The sequence below is a fragment of the Salmo trutta genome, chromosome 9 (assembly GCF_901001165.1).
Source record: "Salmo trutta chromosome 9, fSalTru1.1, whole genome shotgun sequence".
Taxonomy (NCBI): domain Eukaryota; kingdom Metazoa; phylum Chordata; class Actinopteri; order Salmoniformes; family Salmonidae; genus Salmo; species Salmo trutta.
In genome coordinates this window covers 32567197-32587710 of record NC_042965.1, presented here as the reverse complement: position 1 = coordinate 32587710, position 20514 = coordinate 32567197, and the positions used below count along the sequence as shown (strand labels likewise).

General features: G+C 45.2%; 2 protein-coding genes across 2 annotated transcripts; both read left to right on the top strand.

The window, feature by feature from the left end:
- On the top strand, window positions 1-8407 carry LOC115200421 (glucokinase). Its single transcript, XM_029763489.1, has 10 exons — window positions 1-171; window positions 2192-2354; window positions 3589-3743; window positions 3890-4009; window positions 4333-4428; window positions 4579-4678; window positions 4836-5019; window positions 6353-6508; window positions 6686-6919; window positions 7057-8407. Exons 1-10 carry the CDS (start codon window positions 91-93, stop codon window positions 7202-7204), a joined length of 1437 nt encoding a protein of 478 aa, XP_029619349.1. The 5' UTR covers window positions 1-90; the 3' UTR covers window positions 7205-8407.
- A 520-nt stretch (window positions 8408-8927) lies between these two features.
- LOC115200420 (myosin regulatory light chain 2, atrial isoform) lies at window positions 8928-18204 on the top strand. Its single transcript, XM_029763488.1, has 7 exons — window positions 8928-9031; window positions 9550-9651; window positions 17000-17075; window positions 17177-17281; window positions 17572-17650; window positions 17751-17799; window positions 18013-18204. Exons 1-7 carry the CDS (start codon window positions 9029-9031, stop codon window positions 18115-18117), a joined length of 519 nt encoding a protein of 172 aa, XP_029619348.1. The 5' UTR covers window positions 8928-9028; the 3' UTR covers window positions 18118-18204.
- Window positions 18205-20514: the final 2310 nt, after the last annotated feature.

Here is a 20514-nt window from a genome sequence, read left to right as displayed (position 1 = left end):
TCAACTGTATTTACAGTCCACCGGCTCTGCAGACACACACTCACCATACACCTAGATACACACGGAGAGTCATTTGTAAGGCTAGAAAAGATGCCGTGTGTCAGCTCCTACACGGGCCAGATGGGGAAGATGCCTTGTAGCCTCAGCTCTGTGCTAGAGACAGCCCTCATGGTAAGACACACATTTCTGAAGAGTTTAGATGAGAACTCATTTTGGTATCCAGTCTAGGTTTTAACGTCAGAATAGTTTACTTTGGATTGAGTTACTTTAATTGATTTTCAAATAATTTGTACATTATTGCCTTAATAATGTTATAATTTGACTTTCAACTCTACTATTATTACTCATATTGTTCTGCATGAATGTTATCTGAATTAACTCGTCTTCACACACAGACTGCCCCGTGTTGTTTGAGAAGAAATTATGGGTGAGAAGCTTTGTCAGATGTTCAGTTCACTACTTTGTCCTCTTTGTGAAATAGCTGGATGAAATTCTGTGTATCTTAGTGGTGACGTATTTCAGAGCAACCATCAAACAGGGCATACTGCATATAGCAACTTCTGTGTATCTTAGTGGTGACGTATTTCAGAGCAACCATCAAACAGGGCATACTGCATATAGCAACTTCTGTGTATCTTAGTGGTGACGTATTTCAGAGCAACCATCAAACAGGGCATACTGCATATAGCAACTTCTGTGTATCTTAGTGGTGACGTATTTCAGAGCAACCATCAAACAGGGCATACTGCATATAGCAACTTCTGTGTATCTTAGTGGTGACGTATTTCAGAGCAACCATCAAACAGGACATACTGCATATAGCAACTTCTGTGTATCTTAGTGGTGACGTATTTCAGAGCAACCATCAAACAGGACATACTGCATATAGCAACTTCTGTGTATCTTAGTGGTGACGTATTTCAGAGCAACCATCAAACAGGACATACTGCATATAGCAACTTCTGTGTATCTTAGTGGTGACGTATTTCAGAGCAACCATCAAACAGGGCATACTGCATATAGCAACTTCTGTGTATCTTAGTGGTGACGTATTTCAGAGCAACCATCAAACAGGACATACTGCATATAGCAACTTCTGTGTATCTTAGTGGTGACGTATTTCAGAGCAACCATCAAACAGGACATACTGCATATAGCAACTTCTGTGTATCTTAGTGGTGACGTATTTCAGAGCAACCATCAAACAGGACATACTGCATATAGCAACTTCTGTGTATCTTAGTGGTGACGTATTTCAGAGCAACCATCAAACAGGACATACTGCATATAGCAACTTCTTTACTTTCAACTTATTACATTATTTTATTTGTTTTCAATGTTTGTGTTTCAGCAGGTCACATTTTAGATGAATAAAATTGGAGAGACAGGGCTGAAGTGAAATATTAAATACATCTTCATTATCCCTTACTCTCCTTCACAACACTTTTTTTCCCACAATTTGCTTTGTTGTGCTATAAATGATGTACTCCATCGTTTCCCAAACTAGGGTTCACGACCCATGTGGGGTCACCTGATTTAAAATGGGTTCGCGAGAGAAACTCTGAAATCAAATGTAAAAAATGGTGCTTGGTTCATAGTAACCCCGGTAGCCGCTAGATGCGGCTGTAAATACAGAGCGGTTTCTGTTATCTTCCTACAAATGTGGCTCACTCTTTTGAACGGTTTATGTTACAAAATATTATGACCCCCATCACTGAAAGATAAGGAGCATGTATGTGTCTTCTGTTTCCCTCTACAATGCCCACAAGCCGCGTAGGACACATTAGAACAGAGTGGATAAGACCAGGCACTAAATTAGACTGGGGGAAAAAGAACATCATCAATGATAATGTTCTTTTCTACACAGAAGTTTATAGAACTTTATAGCCTGATGACCTTCTGAACTTACCAATACCTTTCTGATGCATTTCAGTCACTTCAAACCATCAAAAGTACTATCAGACTGATTTGTAATAGACTATCGTAGACTCAACTTAAAAAGTATACATTGACCGTTGATTACAAAAGTTTGGGAACCCCTGCTGTACTTTATTTGTGACTTATGTATGTAAAGTGTCCTTGGGCTTGAGAAATGCCACACCTGACGTTCCCTTGGGGGGAAATAATGCTATTGTATTGTAAAGGTATTTTATGAATGAGACCTGCTCTGAACCCGTTCCTCCCTCCGCAGGTGGAGCAGATTCTGTCGGAGTTCAGGCTGAAGAAGGAGCAGTTGAAGGAGGTGATGAAGAGGATGATGAGGGAGATGGACCGGGGACTGCGTGTGGAGACGCACCAGGAGTCCAGCGTCAAAATGCTGCCCACCTACGTCTACTCCACTCCTGAGGGATCAGGTAGAGGCATTTACCTCATTTGGGTCGCTCAACGAAATGAGTGCCTTTTGCATATCTTTCATATTTTAAGTAGAAATTATGCATCAATATTGCATTTTTAAAAGCCTGTTATATTAAAGGATCGGACCCTTTTTTTTCCATTTTCGCTTAAAATGACATACCCAAATCTAAATGAAGTGCCCTTTAATATAGACTACAAGGAGAATTCAACTTATCTGAATTTCAATATGAAATATAGTCACACCCTCTGTGACTTCTAGGAAGGTTTTAACCCACTTACCCATAACATTTCTCAACGTTTTCACCATCAATGTAAAACTCGAGTTATTTTGTTGCTTTGACAGTCATTTCTGAAGATTATAAATTATTTCATGTGATTACTGATTAATTCACATCGGTCCCTCATTTTAAGGTCAACCCTGTTACGTGAACTGTTTTTAACTCTTGTTTTAATATGGTGAAATTATTCCTTAAAAAAAAGTTCTCTAGAAACATTTAACATCTAATAGTAAAATCATAGTGTAAAAATAAAGTGAGCTGTTTTTAAGCATTTTGTCCATTTTCTGGTGTCTTGTGGTGTAAAACTGAGCGGGTCGGACATAACACGTCAACCTGTTACCCATACAGGCTAGAAAGCTTTTAACAATTTCCCCTAAAAAAATAATCTTGCATTCAATTGCCCCTCACTGTTGCACACAACAAGCTTCCATTCTCCCTGTCACAAGCGTATTTATGGCTGATTTAAGATTAAATCACCAACCCTGTTACAGTCAAACCTGTTACAGTAAACACTGTTACTTTATTTGGCTCTTTATAGGCACTTACTATAGTAAAATGTAGTGTTTTTTTACCTCTTGAGATTGGAAAACATGTTTTTTATGAAGTTGAACATGAAGTTTTATGAAGTTTGTGAAGTTATGAAGTTTTTTTTTACCAAGTTACACTTTGCATAAGGCACCAATTTGGTTCAACAACCCATTTATTCAATGCCTTCTTGTGAAATAACAATGCAAATTCATGATAGCTAGTCTATTTGTTCCGAATGGTAATGTCTTGAGAGCTGGCACATGAAAGAACATTACATTTCTTATTAGATCTAGTTTACATTCAGTGTCTAGGGATTTTTGAAATACCATATGCTTCAATAAGATAAGACTGTATTCCAAAAAGCCCTGGTTGTGTGAGTGTGTGTTTGATCCTATATGACAACCTTCTCTATGCTGCGCTGTCTCAGAGGTGGGGGATTTCCTGGCCCTGGACCTGGGGGGGACTAACTTCCGTGTGATGTTGGTGAAGGTGGGGGAGGATGAAGAGAGGGTGTGGAAAGTGGAGACCAAACACCAGATGTACTCCATCCCTGAAGACGCAATGACAGGCACGGCTGAGATGGTGAGCGTGCAGCACTAGTGTACTTAGAAGTGTTCACTCAGAAGAGCACTGTGCTGACCAGTGTAATTAGTGTCCCATAAATCCTGTCTTTCCATTTATCCGTCTTCCCCTCTTTCTCCTTTTCCCTCCTCCCTCTCTCTTCTCAGCTCTTTGACTACATTGCAGAGTGTATATCAGACTTCCTGGACAGACACCACATCAAACACAGGAAGCTTCCTCTGGGTTTCACATTCTCCTTCCCCGTACGACATGAGGACATAGACAAGGTATGACGTGGACTAAGTCCAAGATCCACACAGGTTTAGAGACATCAGATTAGAGAGTTGACCTCAGTGACTATCTGATTGTCTGAGTTAGTGTCTGTCAGAGGAGGCTGGTTGGAGGAACTATAAGAGGACGGGCTCATTGTAATGGCTGGAATGCAATGAATGGAATGGTATCAAGCACATCAAACATATGGAAACCACAAGGTTGACTCCGTTCCATTTATTCAATTCCAGACATTACAATGAGCCTGTCATCCTAAAGCTCCGCCTACCAGCCTCCTCTGAGCCCTGTTACTAACTCTAACCCTGTGTTTTCCTCCCAGGGCATCCTACTGAACTGGACCAAAGGGTTCAAGGCGTCTGGAGCCGAGGGTAACAACGTGGTGGGACTACTGAGAGATGCCATCAAGAGGAGAGGGGTAGGGTTTTTACTACAGGATAAGGATTCTATGTTTACGATACACAGAATTATAGATATGTTATGATAGACATGCTATGAGACATTTGTAAAACATGCGCAGTAGATTCATGTAAGTAGAGTCATACTGAAATGTCCCTTTACTCTTCAGGACTTTGAGATGGACGTAGTTGCCATGGTGAACGATACAGTTGCTACCATGATATCTTGCTACTATGAGGACCGCAGCTGCGAAGTGGGAATGATTGTGGGTAAGGACACACACACACACACACACATTGATTGCTCATCCACTAATCTCCTGTTACCTACCACCTTCTCTACCCCTCTTTAAAGCCAACTATGTTGGTGTTTGTCTGTAATACAACACACAAATCAAGTGTAATATGAGCATTGTGCTGTCCCCAGGTACTGGGTGTAACGCATGCTACATGGAGGAGATGCGGACAGTGGAGCTGGTGGAGGGAGAAGAGGGGAGAATGTGTGTGAACACAGAGTGGGGGGCCTTCGGTGCTAATGGAGAGCTGGAGGAATTCAGACTGGAGTACGACAGGGTGGTGGATGAGACATCACTCAACCCTGGACAACAACTGTGAGTACTGGAGAGCTGTCTGTTTCACAAATAATCAACCAGGCCCTTCTAACTTTAGGGGGTGTTCCAATCTCCACTGGTGATAAAACCTTTCATGGACATAAAAGTGGCTAAATAAATTGATTCTTGAAAGTAGTACCTAGAGGTAACTGCCAAAATAAAGGAAACACCAACATAAAGTGTTCATAGGGCATTGGTCCACCACGAGCCACCAGAACAGCTTCAATGCACGTTGGCATAAGTGTCTGGAACTCTATTGGAGGGATCGACACCATTCTTCCATGAGAAATTCCATCTTTTGGTGTTTTGTTGATGGTGGTGTAAAACGCTGTCTCAGGCGCCACTCCAGAATCTCCCATAAGTGTTAAATTGGGTTGAGATCTGGTGACTGAGACACACGCACGCGTACATACACACACACACACACACACGCACATACACACCCTTTAAACCCCCTATGGTCCTTTAAGACCCCTCTGTTCAAAGTCCCTGCGATCTCTTCTTCTAGCCATGGTAGCCAAAATAATGGGTAACTGGGCATTTTTACATCCAATCCCTAAGCATGATGGGATGTTGAAATTGCTTAATTAACTAAGGAAACACACCTCACTATATTTTTACCAGTAGTTCCAGCTAATACTGCACGTGTATCCAGACATGCCCATTCTTAGAAGCTCAAAGTAAGTAACAGTCCAATGCGTTTTGAGAGCTGCACATGTTTCTGTGACACACTGCACATGTTTCTGTGACACACTACACATGTTTCTGTGACACACTGCACATGTTTCTGTGACACACTACACATGCAGCCTGAGGATAAGCACAGGTGGAAGCGTGCCTCTCTCTCTTGTTCTCTCCCTCACCTGTCTATGACGCTCACCTGACTGACCTGCAGCCTGTGTGGTCGCTAGGTAACCCGGTTGTTTTCCTGGCTGTGGCCAGTGGCAGGCCCATATACGTCAGGGTCAGATTAATGAGCTCCTGTCCAGTGCTCAACCAGGCTAATGGCTGTTTACCGTTTGCTCTGACAGTCTCTTCACACAGGCAGCCGAGGAGCTGAGCCTCACTCACCCTAGCACTTTATCTCTCTCTCCACTCACAACGACAGAGGGAGGGAGAGATCGCCCTCCTGCTTTCCTTCTTATTCTTCAGCCTAGCTGGGAAATGATGATGACAGGGATATATAGGTTCACGTGTTGTGTGACGCACAACTCTCTGTCTCCATCCACCTTCTCTGCCCTGCTGCTTCCCTCTACTGTCTCTTCTCTTCCCTCTGTCCACCTTCCTCCCCCCCTCGCTCTTTCCCTCCCCCCTCCCCTCCATCTGTCTGTAGCTATGAGAAGTTGATCAGTGGGAAGTACATGGGAGAGCTGGTGAGGCTGGTATTGTTGAAGCTGGTGAATGAAGAGCTGCTGTTTAACGGGGAAGCCTCTGACCTGCTGAAGACTCGCGGCAGCTTTGAGACGCGTTACGTCTCCCAGATAGAGAGGTGAGGGGTCACGACACAACCTTGAAATGACAATAACATCTGTCAACACTATTAGAATTACAGCAACACAGTTTGTGTCAGTGACTGTCTTCTGTGTGAGACAGTAAAGCTACGCTCAGTAAGTCTTGGTTCCTTAGTAAGTGTTAAGTGTGTATTCTCTCCCTGTGTGTTTCTCAGTGACTCTGGTGACAGGAAGCAGATCTACAACATCCTGTCCACGCTGGGCGTGTTGCCCTCGGAGATGGACTGTGACATAGTGCGTCTGGCGTGTGAGAGCGTGTCCACGCGGGCAGCACACATGTGTGGAGCGGGGTTAGCCGCCGTAATCAATCGCATGAGAGAACGCCGCAGCCAGGAGGTTCTGAAGATCACCGTGGGCGTTGACGGCTCCGTCTACAAACTCCACCCCTGGTGAGGAGTAGGAGGGAGATGCAGAGAGAGAGAGACAGAGAGGGTCACTAAGTCTGTAACATACAAATGATGCAAGTCATATCTAGTGAAAATGTAATGGATTTTATTCTAACCCTGATGTTGATCTCCCTCCACAGTTTCCAAGACAGGTTCCACAAAGTTGTACGTGAGCTGACGCCTCACTGTGACATCACCTTCATCCAGTCAGAGGAAGGGAGTGGCCGGGGAGCAGCACTTATCTCTGCAGTAGCCTGTAAGATGGCAGCGTGCATTCTGACACAGTGAGAGGGTCGTAACAGCCTCCCACCTATAGGGGGTGATGCAGGTGAACCAGGCTGAACTGAACCCCTACAGTAAATGACTCCTCTGGAGAATCTCAATTGGTGTTGCTCAACTCACATCCTCTCCTCCATCCTCGCCTCGCCTCCTTTTGAAAAAGGTCAACGGTAATCGAGGAGTGGAGGGGAGGAAACATGGAAACAAATGCATTTGTATGAAATGAGTCTCTCCTTCTTCACTAGCGCGTCATCATACAAATGACGTTTACAGGGGTGTAAAGTAGTAAAAACTAACTTAGCTAGTTGTGCTAGACATTTTCTAGATAAAACTATGAAATATGTGCATGCTTTTCTCCTCCAAGTGAACAACAGCTGAATCAAAGGGGTCAGATTTCAAAACTCTGCCGCTGAGGATGCACTTCAGTATCCTTCGCGAGAGGAAGCTATCGAAGTGAGGAGGACACTCCTCTGTTCGCCTACAAACAAATGAACCCTCTCCTTGACCACTTATCGGTTTCCAGGTCACAGAGGAGAGGAGGACAGAGGAGTCGAGGAGAGGACGGACTGTTGTCCAATTAAGAATCTCCCCCATCTAAGGTCACCCAACTCTGGCCTTTTCTGGAGGCTCTCACAGAGTAAAGCATTCCTCCTCACTGGTGAGAGAGGGAATATATGTGTGGAGAAGTCATTGTACTGACATATAACCCTACCACACAGCACACACAACATGGAAAACAAAGAGGCAGGTTAAATCAGTATTTTCCCTAGTGTACAGTATTATACAGAGTCTCTGAGTCTCTGTAAATTTCCTGGAGTACCCACAATGCACAGGTGGTGTGTCACAGCAAGTACTGAACCCTTGTTATAACATGTTCTCAAGCTACCACTGATTGCAGGTCTTTGAGGCCTGGTTAGTACTGTGATATAACGTTCATGTGAAAAGCAGTGACATTGATTTATAACGTCTGTATGTTTTTAGTTTGCTGATGTCCGTACAATCCAGAGATGTTACCTTAAAAACAGTAACCTAAAAGTAAAGGATTATACATTTCAAATGTATTGCAGTTTAGTCTCTCACTTACTGTTAGTGGGAAATGAAATGCTTCTTTATAAAAAGTATGTATGATGAGTTTAGGTCTTAATTGCTAATATGTATATCTAAGAATGAGAATGTGCTTTGTTTGTTGTAAATAAAGTTGCTATAACATAACATTTTTTTTATTTCTTTTTTGTGTGTCTATCATCATAAAACATTTAGGCTTTTGCTGTACATTACCACATACTTTGGTGTCATAAAGAACTGTAAGGTTTCTGTTCAGCAAAGCCTAAGTGTAGGTGAGTAACACAAAATCAGGCAAACACCAAACACAACTGAAATAAGAGTATAAACAACAGCCATACCAATGGGTAACATCTCAACTTTTCATCGGTAGAGATTTTACTGACTATACTCACATTGCATCACATAACACCCACAATCCTCTAAATCCCACCTCCTCGTTTGCCATATCCCGCCATCCCCGCTCTCTCACCGTACCTCTGCACATCCACCTCCCCTCTCTCTCCCTTCTCTTCTCCCATCGTATCCCCCCTCCTCCCCCTGCACTATATCTCTCCCTATCTCCTTACTCCACCCCAGTGGAATCCTGGTCCTTGGGTCCTTATCGTGTTCCCACAGAGAGAGAGAGGTTAGAGATGGCCATGTAAGGGACTATGGTACCCACTGCAGGCTTATTATAGGAGGGCAGAAGATAATGGGCCATACATATAAACCCTCCCTACTAATCACACATAGTCCTGGACCAAGAGAGACATTGCACCACACACTGACATGGTGAGTAGAAAAATGACATTCTCCATATTATTCATCGTTTGCCATCTAACTTTTCTTATGAGCAATATATCTCTGTAATATTGATCTGGAATTGAGTTAATTGTTGTGATACAATATTAGAAGCGTTTTTGACTATGTTGAGAGTACATCTGGTGTTAGGTTTCCATCAGAACTGCTTTTACACTGTTGAAATCCCTTTTATAATATCCTACTATTTTGATTACAAATATAAGTCCTTAGAAAGTAAATCATGCTGATTTGAATTTAAATCATACCGACTTTGGATGACCTTGGTCAAGTAAAACTAGGATGGTTTAGTGTAAGAAGAAGAGGCTAAAATGTATATGTGACATGTTTGAATTTATCACTCAGTATTCTTTCACGTAGAATACATGGTTTAATTATTCCATGTTGATGTAGCTGCTTTTGTTAGACTCCCTCTCTCCTCTCACTCTGGTCAGACTGAGTGACAGTAAAGATGATGTGTAACCGTCTGTCTATTTGTCCTGATGTCTCAGGCTAGTAAGAAGGCTGCTAATAAGAGACAGAGGGGAGCCCAGAAGAGCTGCTCCAATGTCTTCTCCATGTTCGAACAGTCCCAGATACAGGAGTTCAAGGAGGTAAAGTAACACTTTCACTGTCTAGTTCATGAAAGTGCCATATTGGTAGTTTGGATTGCTGGTTCATAGACATTAGACGTCAGAGGAAACTGCTCTAAATATAAGTGATAAATACATTTGGATAATAATTATTTATTTTATGATGAAGGTAAAATCAAACAAAAAAATGCAATATTACTAACCACTGGTGAAAAAGTACTCAATTGTCATACTTGAGTAAAAGTAAAGATACCTTCATAGAAAATGACTCAAGTAAAAGTGAAAGTCACCCAGTAAAATACTACTTGAGTAAAAGTCTAAAAGTATCTGGTTTTAAATGGACTTAAGTACAGTGGTGCAAAAATTATTTAATTGTCATACTTGAGTAAAAGTAGAAGTAAATTCTACACATCACATTTCTTATATGAAGCAAAGGAGAAGGCAAGATAAAAACAATTATTTCCGGACAGCCAGGGACACACTTCAAAACTCAAACATCATTTACAAATGCAGTATTTGTGTTTATTGAGTCTGCCAGTTGAGGCGCTAGAGCTGACAGTGAAGGTTATGTATGTGACCACGGTTAAGTGAGCTATTGGATCACAACAATATGGTATCCTTCCGCATGGCAGGATACATACCGAGTAAGGATTTTAAATGAATCCCATGTACTGGGTAGTGCTGAGGTTTGAGGCTGATCCCCTTAAATAGCTGCCACCACCCTTCTTCCACCTCGTGTCCTTTTTCGAGGCGGTGTAGATCACATAACCGTGGTTACATACATAACCTTCGTTATGTAGCACTAAATTGGATCACTCCAATTTGGTATCACAATAACAGATTAAATCGGCGAAATTAAGGGCCAGACAGAGGGAAAATTCCTGTAGGACTGAGGTCAGGGCAGTCATAGTTACTGTGTCCCTCCGTCCCCACCGAGGGAAGCAGAGGCAACACCCAGCACTGCTGTCGCAACCTCATTGGTGGCGGCAACATTGACTCGATAGTCCCTAGAAAAGGTGCTAGACGATGCCCAACTGGCCGAGGCGCAAATGTCATTGAGGATAACTCCTCAGAGCAGGGCCCATGGTGTAGCTACTCCTCTAGTAAAACACCCAAATACAGCAGACATGCTGTAGTAATGGTCCACAATCCAATGTGAGAGTCTTTGTATAGATAGGCTCTGGCCCAGAACTCTCTCACCATAGCAAATGAATAACCGATCGGACTGTCTTATTGCCTGTGTCTGTGTAATGTAAGTGTCCAAGGAACTGATCGAGCACAGCACACTTGGGGAAAAACATCCATCTCACCCGCTGCCGCGGGAGGGGCATTGCTGGACACAGACGTAGAACTCCCTTCATAAATTTGGAAAGCAATGGGTAGCCACCCATGGGTCCCTCTTGGCATGCCAAGATAGCGGGTAAATACACTCTGAATGTGGATGACCCTCGGCCCGCATCGAGCTGTGACTGTGAAAACTGTAAACCCATTTGCACATATGACTCTCACACCAGGTACAGAATATGCCCCACCACATTTGATATGAGGCATTGTTGGAAGAAGCCATGGTGCTCCGCAGCGTGTTCATCACATTATCCTGAAGGCCTAGACTGGTCCACTAACGCCTTTCAGAGGCCGAGCCCGAAGCTGGAGGCGGTGCGGGTCCGGATGCCACAGTGTCTGAAAGAGCAGGTTGGCCCTCAGGGGCAGCTGCCATGGAGTCCCCAACAAGAGGGACAACAGGAAGCTGAACCATGGTGGTCTCGGCCAGCATGGAGCTATCAAGTGCAGCTGGTGGCCCATCAAAATGACCCTGTCTAGTGTAGCTGTGACCAGGGGAAATGGTGGGAACACGTAAAGCCAATCGTGAGCGAGGGTGTCCAGACCCAGAGGGCCTGTAGGGTCCGACATCGAGAACCAGCTGGGGAAATTAGTGTTTTCCTGAGTTGCAAACAGGTCCACCTGTGCTCTAACTGTCCCAAAACTGTAGCATAAAATAAAATAAAATCTTATTGGTCGCATACACATATTTAGCAGATGTTATTGCGGGTGTAAAGAAATGCTTGTGTTCCTAGCTCCAACAGTGTAGTAATATCTAACAATACACACAAATCTAAAAGTGAAAGAATGGAATTAAGAAATTGAGAAATATTAGGACGAGCAATGTCGGTGTCCAGAGTATATATATATATATATATATATATATATATATATATATATATATATATTTCTTAATTCCATTTTTTCTCTATTAGATGTGTGTGTTTTGTTAGATATTACTGCACTGTTGGAGCTAGGAACACAAGCATTTCTCTATACATACAGTGCATTCAGAAAGTATTCATACCCCTTGACTTTTTCCACATTTTATTACATCACAGCCTTATTCTAAAATTTATTAAATGTTTTTTTTGCAAATTTATTTAAAAAAACTGAAATATCACATTTACAAAAGTACTCAGACCCTTTACTCAGTACTTTGTTGAAGCACCTTTGTCAGCGATTACAGCCTCGAGTCTTCATGGATATGACGCTACAAGCTTGACACACCTGTATTTGGGGAGCCTTACCATGAGCCATTCTTCCTCAATTAATGTGCCACCAACCTGTGGTTTGATGTATTGATATGATGGACAGTTTCTGGATAGAATATGTAGTTTATCTGAAGGATACGTAGGATAGAATAGTACATGTACAGTAATAGTTGAATAGGATGGACTTGACTAGAATACAGTATATACATATAAAATAGGTTAAACAGTATGTAAACATTATTAAAGTAACCAGTGTTCCATGTCTATGTACATAGGGCAGCAGCCTCTAAGGTGCATGGTTGAGTAACTGGGCGGAGGCCGGCTAGTGACAGTGACTAAGTTCAGAGCAGGGTACTGGGTGGAGGCCGGCTAGTGACAGTGACTAAGTTCAGAGCAGGGTACTGGGTGGAGGCCTGATAGTGACAGTGACTAAGTTCAGAGCAGGGTACTGGGTGGAGGCCGGCTAGTGACAGTGACTAAGTTCAGAGCAGGGTACTGGGTGGAGGCCGGCTAGTGACAGTGACTAAGTTCAGGGCAGGGCAGGGTACTGGGCGGAGGCCGGTTAGTGACAGTGACTAAGTTCAGAGCAGGGTACTGGGTGGAGGCCTGATAGTGACAGTGACTAAGTTCAGAGCAGGGTACTGGGCGGAAGCCGGCTAGTGACAGTGACTAAGTTCAGAGCAGGGTACTGGGTGAAGGCCGGCTACTAACAGTGACTAAGTTCAGAGCAGGGTACTGGGTGAAGGCCTGATGGTGACAGTGACTAAGTTAAGAGCAGGGTACTGGGTGGAGGCCTGATGGTGACAGTGACTAAGTTCAGGGCAGGGTACTGGGCGGAGGCCGGCTAGTGACAGTGACTAAGTTCAGAGCAGGGTACTGGGTGGAGGCCTGATGGTGACAGTGACTAAGTTCAGGGCTGGGTACTGGGTGGAGGCCGGCTAGTGACAGTGACTAAGTTCAGAGCAGGGTACTGGGTGGAGGCCGGTTAGTGACAGTGACTAAGTTCAGGGCAGGGTACTGGGCGGAGGCCGGCTAGTAACAGTGACTAAGTTCAGAGCAGGGTACTGGGTGGAGGCCGGCTAGTGACAGTGACTAAGTTCAGAGCAGGGTACTGGGTGGAGGCCGGCTAGTGACAGTGACTAAGTTCAGGGCAGGGTACTGGGTGGAGGCCGGCTAGTGACAGTGACTAAGTTCAGGGCAGGGTACTGGGCGGAGGCCGGCTAGTGACAGTGACTAAGTTCAGAGCAGGGTACTGGGTGGAGGCCGGTTAGTGACAGTGACTAAGTTCAGGGCAGGGTACTGGGTGGAGGCCGGCTAGTGACAGTGACTAAGTTCAGGGCTGGGTACTGGGTGGAGGCCGGCTAGTGACAGTGACTAAGTTCAGAGCAGGGTACTGGGTGGAGGCCGGCTAGTGACAGTGACTAAGTTCAGAGCAGGGTACTGGGCGGAGGCCGGCTAGTGACAGTGACTAAGTTCAGGGCTGGGTACTGGGTGGAGGCCGGCTAGTGACAGTGACTAAGTTCAGAGCAGGGTACTGGGTGGAGGCCGGCTAGTGACAGTGACTAAGTTCAGAGCAGGGTACTGGGTGGAGGCCGGCTAGTGACAGTGACTAAGTTCAGAGCAGGGTACTGGGTGGAGGCCTGATAGTGACAGTGACTAAGTTCAGAGCAGGGTACTGGGTGGAGGCCGGCTAGTGACAGTGACTAAGTTCAGAGCAGGGTACTGGGTGGAGGCCGGCTAGTGACAGTGACTAAGTTCAGGGCAGGGTACTGGGCGGAGGCCGGTTAGTGACAGTGACTAAGTTCAGAGCAGGGTACTGGGTGGAGGCCTGATAGTGACAGTGACTAAGTTCAGAGCAGGGTACTGGGCGGAAGCCGGCTAGTGACAGTGACTAAGTTCAGAGCAGGGTACTGGGTGAAGGCCGGCTACTAACAGTGACTAAGTTCAGAGCAGGGTACTGGGTGAAGGCCTGATGGTGACAGTGACTAAGTTAAGAGCAGGGTACTGGGTGGAGGCCTGATGGTGACAGTGACTAAGTTCAGGGCAGGGTACTGGGCGGAGGCCGGCTAGTGACAGTGACTAAGTTCAGAGCAGGGTACTGGGTGGAGGCCTGATGGTGACAGTGACTAAGTTCAGGGCTGGGTACTGGGTGGAGGCCGGCTAGTGACAGTGACTAAGTTCAGAGCAGGGTACTGGGTGGAGGCCGGTTAGTGACAGTGACTAAGTTCAGGGCAGGGTACTGGGCGGAGGCCGGCTAGTAACAGTGACTAAGTTCAGAGCAGGGTACTGGGTGGAGGCCGGCTAGTGACAGTGACTAAGTTCAGAGCAGGGTACTGGGTGGAGGCCGGCTAGTGACAGTGACTAAGTTCAGGGCAGGGTACTGGGTGGAGGCCGGCTAGTGACAGTGACTAAGTTCAGGGCAAGGTACTGGGCGGAGGCCGGCTAGTGACAGTGACTAAGTTCAGAGCAGGGTACTGGGTGGAGGCCGGTTAGTGACAGTGACTAAGTTCAGGGCAGGGTACTGGGCGGAGGCCGGCTAGTGACAGTGACTAAGTTCAGGGCTGGGTACTGGGTGGAGGCCGGCTAGTGACAGTGACTAAGTTCAGAGCAGGGTACTGGGCGGAGGCCGGCTAGTGACAGTGACTAAGTTCAGAGCAGGGTACTGGGCGGAGGCCGGCTAGTGATGGCTATTTAACCTTCTGATGGCCTTCAGATAGAAGCTGTTTTTCAGTCTCTTGGTCCCAGCTTTGATGCACCTGTACTGACCTCACGTTCTGGATGTTAGCGGGGTGAACAGGCAGTGGCTCAGGTGGCTGAGGTCCTTGATGATCTTCTTGACCTTCCTGTGACACGGTGCTGTAGATGTCCTGGAGGGCAGGTGCCCCCGGTGATGCGTTGGGCTGACCGCATCACCCTCTGGAGAGCCCTGCGGTTGCGGACGGTGCAGTTGCCGTACCAGTGAGGGGCCAAGCTAAATTTCTTCAGCCTCCTGAGGTTGAAGAAGTGCTGTTGGGCTTTCTTCACCACATTGTCTGTATGGGTGGACAATTTCAGATTGTCAGTGATGTGTTCGCCAAGGAACGCCAAGGAACTTGAAGCTTTTTACCGACCACAGTCAATGTGGAAGGGGGCGTGCTCCCTCTGCGGTCTCCTGAAGTCCATGATTAGCTCATTTGTTTTGTTGAAGGAGAGGTTATTTTCCTGGCACCACTTCGCCAGGACCCTCACCATCTCCCTGTAGGCTGTCTCATCATTGTTGGTAATCAGGCCTACCACTGTTGTGTCCTCTGCAAATTTGATGATTGAGTTGGAGGTGTGCATGGCCACGAAGTCATGGGTGAACAGGGAGTACAGGAGGGTGCTGAGCATGCACCCTTGTGAGGCACCAGTTTTGAGGACCAGCATAGTGAAGGTGTTGTTGCCTACCTTCCCCGCCTGGTGGCGGTCCATCAGGAAGTAAAGGACCCAGTTGCACAGGGTGGGGTCCAGACCCAGGGACCCAAGCTTAATGATGCGCTTGGATGGTACTATGGTGTTGAAGGCTCAGCTGTAGTCAATGAACAGCATTCTTACATAGATATACCTCCTGTGCAGATGGGACAGGGCAGTGTGCAGTGCGATGGCGATTGCATCATCCATGGATCTATTGGGGAGGTATGCAAATTGCAGTGGGTCTAGGGTGTCGGGTAAGGTGGAGGTGATATGATCCTTAACTAGCCTCTCAAAGCACTTCATGATGATATTAGTGAGTGCTACGGGGCGATAGTCATTTAGTTCAGTTACCTTTGCGTTCTTGGGTACAGGAACAATAGTGGACATCTTAAAGCAAGTGGGGACAGCAGACTGGAATAGGGAGAGATTGAATATGTCCACAAACACTTCAGCCAGCTGCTCTGTGCATGCTCTGAGGATGCTGCTAGGGATGCCGTCAGGGCTGGCAGCCTTGCGAGGGCTAACACTCTTAAATGTCTTACTCATGTCGGCCACAGAGAACGAGAGCTAACAGTCCTCCGGAGCGGCCAGTGTCGGCGGCACTGTTTATCCTCAAAGTGAGCGAAGAAGGTGTTTAGCTGCGCCGTGTGAGAGATGAAAACGTGGTGTGCCTCGTGACACCTAGCTCACTATCATGTGAGAACTGCAAGTCCGCTGGTGCAAAACATACACAGTCTCCTGATCTTGCGGGGTAGGCGTGGTCCCCGAACCCGAAGGCTAAAACCAGAGAGGGTTCCGGTGGATAGACAAGTCACACAGTCTACTAAGACAAACCCTCAGCGACCAAACCGAGTATCACCCCTTGTTTGCACACTCTGTCATAAGTAATAAAAACAACGACAAAAAACAAATGAGATGACAGTAGAGCACCCAGATGGAGACGCTAGCTAGCTGCTCCAAGCTATTGAATAATACCTCTACCCCTATACACTCTAACATAGAGCTCTTACCAAGCGAATCCACTCTGGAACGAGCCAAAAGAAGGAAGAGGTGGGAGTAGTGCGGCGGCAGCTATTTAAGAGGGTCAGCCTCAGCACTACCCGGTACACAGGAATAATCTGCATTCCTTACTCGGAATGTATGCTGCTGTGTGAAAGGATTCCATATTGGAGTGATCCAATATAGTGCCTCATAACTTGTTATATTGATAGGTGCGTGAATTGGATTATATTGCTATCGAAATGTAACAAGTACTTTTGGATGTCAGGGATAATTTATAGGAGTAAAAGTAAAAGTTCTCAAAAATATAAATAGTAAAGTACTTATGTAGCACTTCAAAGTATTTGTACTAGTTACTTTACACCACTGTTACTAACTTATGGCTGTACTGTGTCTGTCTCCAGGCTTTCGGCTGTATTGACCAAGACAGAGATGGTGTCATCAAAAAGCAGGATCTGAAGGAAACCTATGGACAGCTAGGTATTCAGTCTCTTTACAAATGTGTGTGTGTGTCTGTGTGTGTGCGTGCATGCGTTCATGTGCATATGTTGGTATATTCATTTGGTTTTTCTGTTTCCCAGGAAAGCTGAACGTAAAGGATGAGGAGCTGGATGAGATGTTGAACGAGGGGAAGGGTCCCATCAACTTCACCGTTTTCCTCTCTTTGTTTGGGGAGAAGCTCAATGGTGAGACCACATCGCTCCACATCTCACACAATCTACTTCACAGTTAGAAGGCTGAGACTCTTTTAATCTTGCCATAGGGACAGTCATTCATCAGTGTTTCCGCTGTATGAATGTTGTGATATCAATGTTATGATGTTATGTAATTTAATGTGGGTTACACTGTTGGTTATTAGGCTGGATGGTGTGTGTGTGTGTGTGTGTGTGTGTGTGTGTGTGTGTGTGTGTGCGTGTGTGGCTGGCTTGTCCGTGTTAGCTGAACTGTGGAATATACCGTAACTCTCCCCCTACAGGCACAGACCCTGAGGACACCATCCTCGCTGCCTTCAAGCTCTTTGACCCAAACGGCACAGGCTTCGTCAACAAGGATGAGTCAGTATCATTTGAATCTCTTCCTAGTTTGCCAAACTGTACAATGACGTAGAGTATAATGTTATTCGCTTTGTTCTGTCTTTTCCCCACATTTTTTTAGGTTTAGACGATTACTGATGAACCAGGCTGATAAATTCACAGCAGATGAGGTTGGTAATGTTTATCTCCTTCTTACCTCCTTAACAACAATACATTTAAAAAAATCACACAGTTGACAAGTTACTAGAGAGAGAGAGGGATCGATCATTCAATCAGTAGCGCAGTCCTACATGGACAGTAGAATTAATATCTGTGCACATTTATTTTGATCCGTTCCCAATGAGTTGCCTAACCCTACTGTCCTCTCCTGATGACATCCTCAGGTGGATCAGGCCTTCTCTGTGGCTCCAATTGACGTGGCCGGCAACATCGACTACAAGTCTCTGTGTTACATCATCACACACGGAGACGAGAAGGAGGAGGCCTAAAGACGTTCTGACATCTGAAAGGGCAGAACTGGAATCTCCTCTGTGCTCGTCTTTTGCCAATACACTAAAGAAATTTTCAAAAATCAACACCTGTCTGTGAAATGTTTAGGCTTGTTTCAAATCAAATCAAACTTTATTTGTCACATGGGCCGAATACAACAAGTGTAGACCTTACCGTGAAATGTTTACTTACAAGCCCTTAACCAACAGTGCAGTTCAAGAAGAGTTAAGAAAATATTTACCAAATGAACTAAAGTAAAAAATTATAAAAAGTAACACAATAAAATAACAATAACGAGCCTATATACAGGGATACCGGTACCGAGTCAGTGTGCGGGGGTACCATTTAGTTGAGGTAATTTGTACATGTAGGTGGGGGTGAAATGACTATGCACAGATAATAAACAGCGAGTAGCAGCAGTGTACAAAACAAATGGAGGAGGAGGAGGGGGGGGGGGTCAATGTAAATAGTCCGGTGGCCATTTGATTGATTGTTCAGCAGTCTTATGGCTTGGGGGTAGAACATGTTAAGGAGCCTTTTGGTCCTAGACTTGGTGCTCCGGTACCGCTTGCCGTGCGGTAGCAGAGAAAACAGTCTATGACTTGGGTGACTAGAGTCTCTGACAATTTTATGGGCTTTCCTCAGACACCGCCTGGTATAGAGGTCCTGGATGGCAGAAAGCTTGGCCCCAGTGATGTACTGGGCCGTACGGACTACCCTCTGTAGCACCTTACGGTCAGATGCTGAGCAGTTCCCATACCAGGCGGTGATGCAACAGGTCAGGATGCTCTCGATGGTGCAGCTGTAGAACTTTTTGAGGATCTGGGGACCCATGCCAAATTTTTTCAGTCTCCTGAGGGGGAAAAGGTTTTGTCGTGCCCTCTTCACGACTGTCTTGGTGTGTTTGGACCATGATAGTTCGTTGGTGATGTGGACACCAAGAAACTTGAAACTCTCGACCCGCTCCACTTCAGCCCCATCGATGTTAATAGGGGCCTGTTCTTTTCCTGTAGTCCACGATAATCTCCTTTGTCTTGCTCACATTGAGGGAGAGGTTGTTGTCCTGGCACCACATTGCCAGTTCTCTGACCTCCTCCCTATAGGCTGTCTCATCGTTGTCGGTGATCAGGCCTACCACTGTTGTGTCATCAGCAAACTTAATGATGGTGTTGGAGTCATGTTTGGCCTCACAGTCACAGGTGAACAGGGAGTATAGGAGGGAACTAAGTACACACCCCTGAGGGGCCCCAGTGTTGAGGATCAGTGTGACAGACGTGTTGTTGCCTACCCTTACCACCTGGGGGCGGCCCGTCAGGAAGTCCAGGTCACATTTAGATGTTGCAGTTCAATGAAAGCGTTGTCATCTTTATAGTCGTACAAACTCTTGTTTCTGACAGCTGACTGACACGGAACCGAAAACAAAACTCACAAACTACACTTGAACACTACAAAATAAAGCAAAACATACTCAATTCAACATATTTAATCCCCCACATCCATATCCCCCTCAAACAGTGCAAGATTTAGATTAATACCCCAAATAGGACTTTTTTTTAGGCACATTCAGGAGAAAGGGCCACACTTCAATGAGGCTGTGTAGTTCCAGTCAGAGCCATATATATATATATATATATATATGTGACTTTGGTTCCAATCATTTAGGCCTTGGTTGTCGTGGATACAACAACAAACCCTTTTGTAAACTCCACTGCCAGACAGCCACCACATTCTCCTGGTCAAAAAAGATGCAGAACTGGACGGACAAATTTGTACACAAGGCTGAGGATACCAGCTATACTCTTCTAAGTCCCTAGACTTAGGTGTTTGTACAATGTTTTACTTTTTGCAGTGTGAGATGTAGTCGTTGTAGAAGAAGCAGAGATGCCTATATCTTCTGGAGCTGCAGGCAGAGTAGATGTGGGGATAGATACATCCATAGCATGGGCACCAGATGGCGTGAAGAAAGAGGCAAAACCTGTCAAGAACTGTGATTCCTATCTGAGAAGGTGGGTGAAATGATCTTTACTCTTTGTTGAATTAAAGGAAACATCTTGTTTAAAACATATGTTGCATCCTGATGAAGCAAAACATATTTTTGGATTCATGTCCATGTGTGTGGATACATGGCAATTTTTGCAATGCATCAAGTTCTCTCTGCTAAAACAGTCAATTAGCATTTAACAATAATACAGCTATTTAATAAAACCATGCCTCACACCATTTTAGGCTATTTAATTCTAACAGCATCTATGGATGTTTTCCATCGAAGCATGGTTTTGTTGATGTGTCAAGCAAAAATGTTACTTGTCCAAAACAACTTTCCTGTTTTCATCTGAGGCATGTTATTGCTGGCCAATAAAAGCTGTTCTGGTGCTGCCTCTCCCTGTGCATCCATC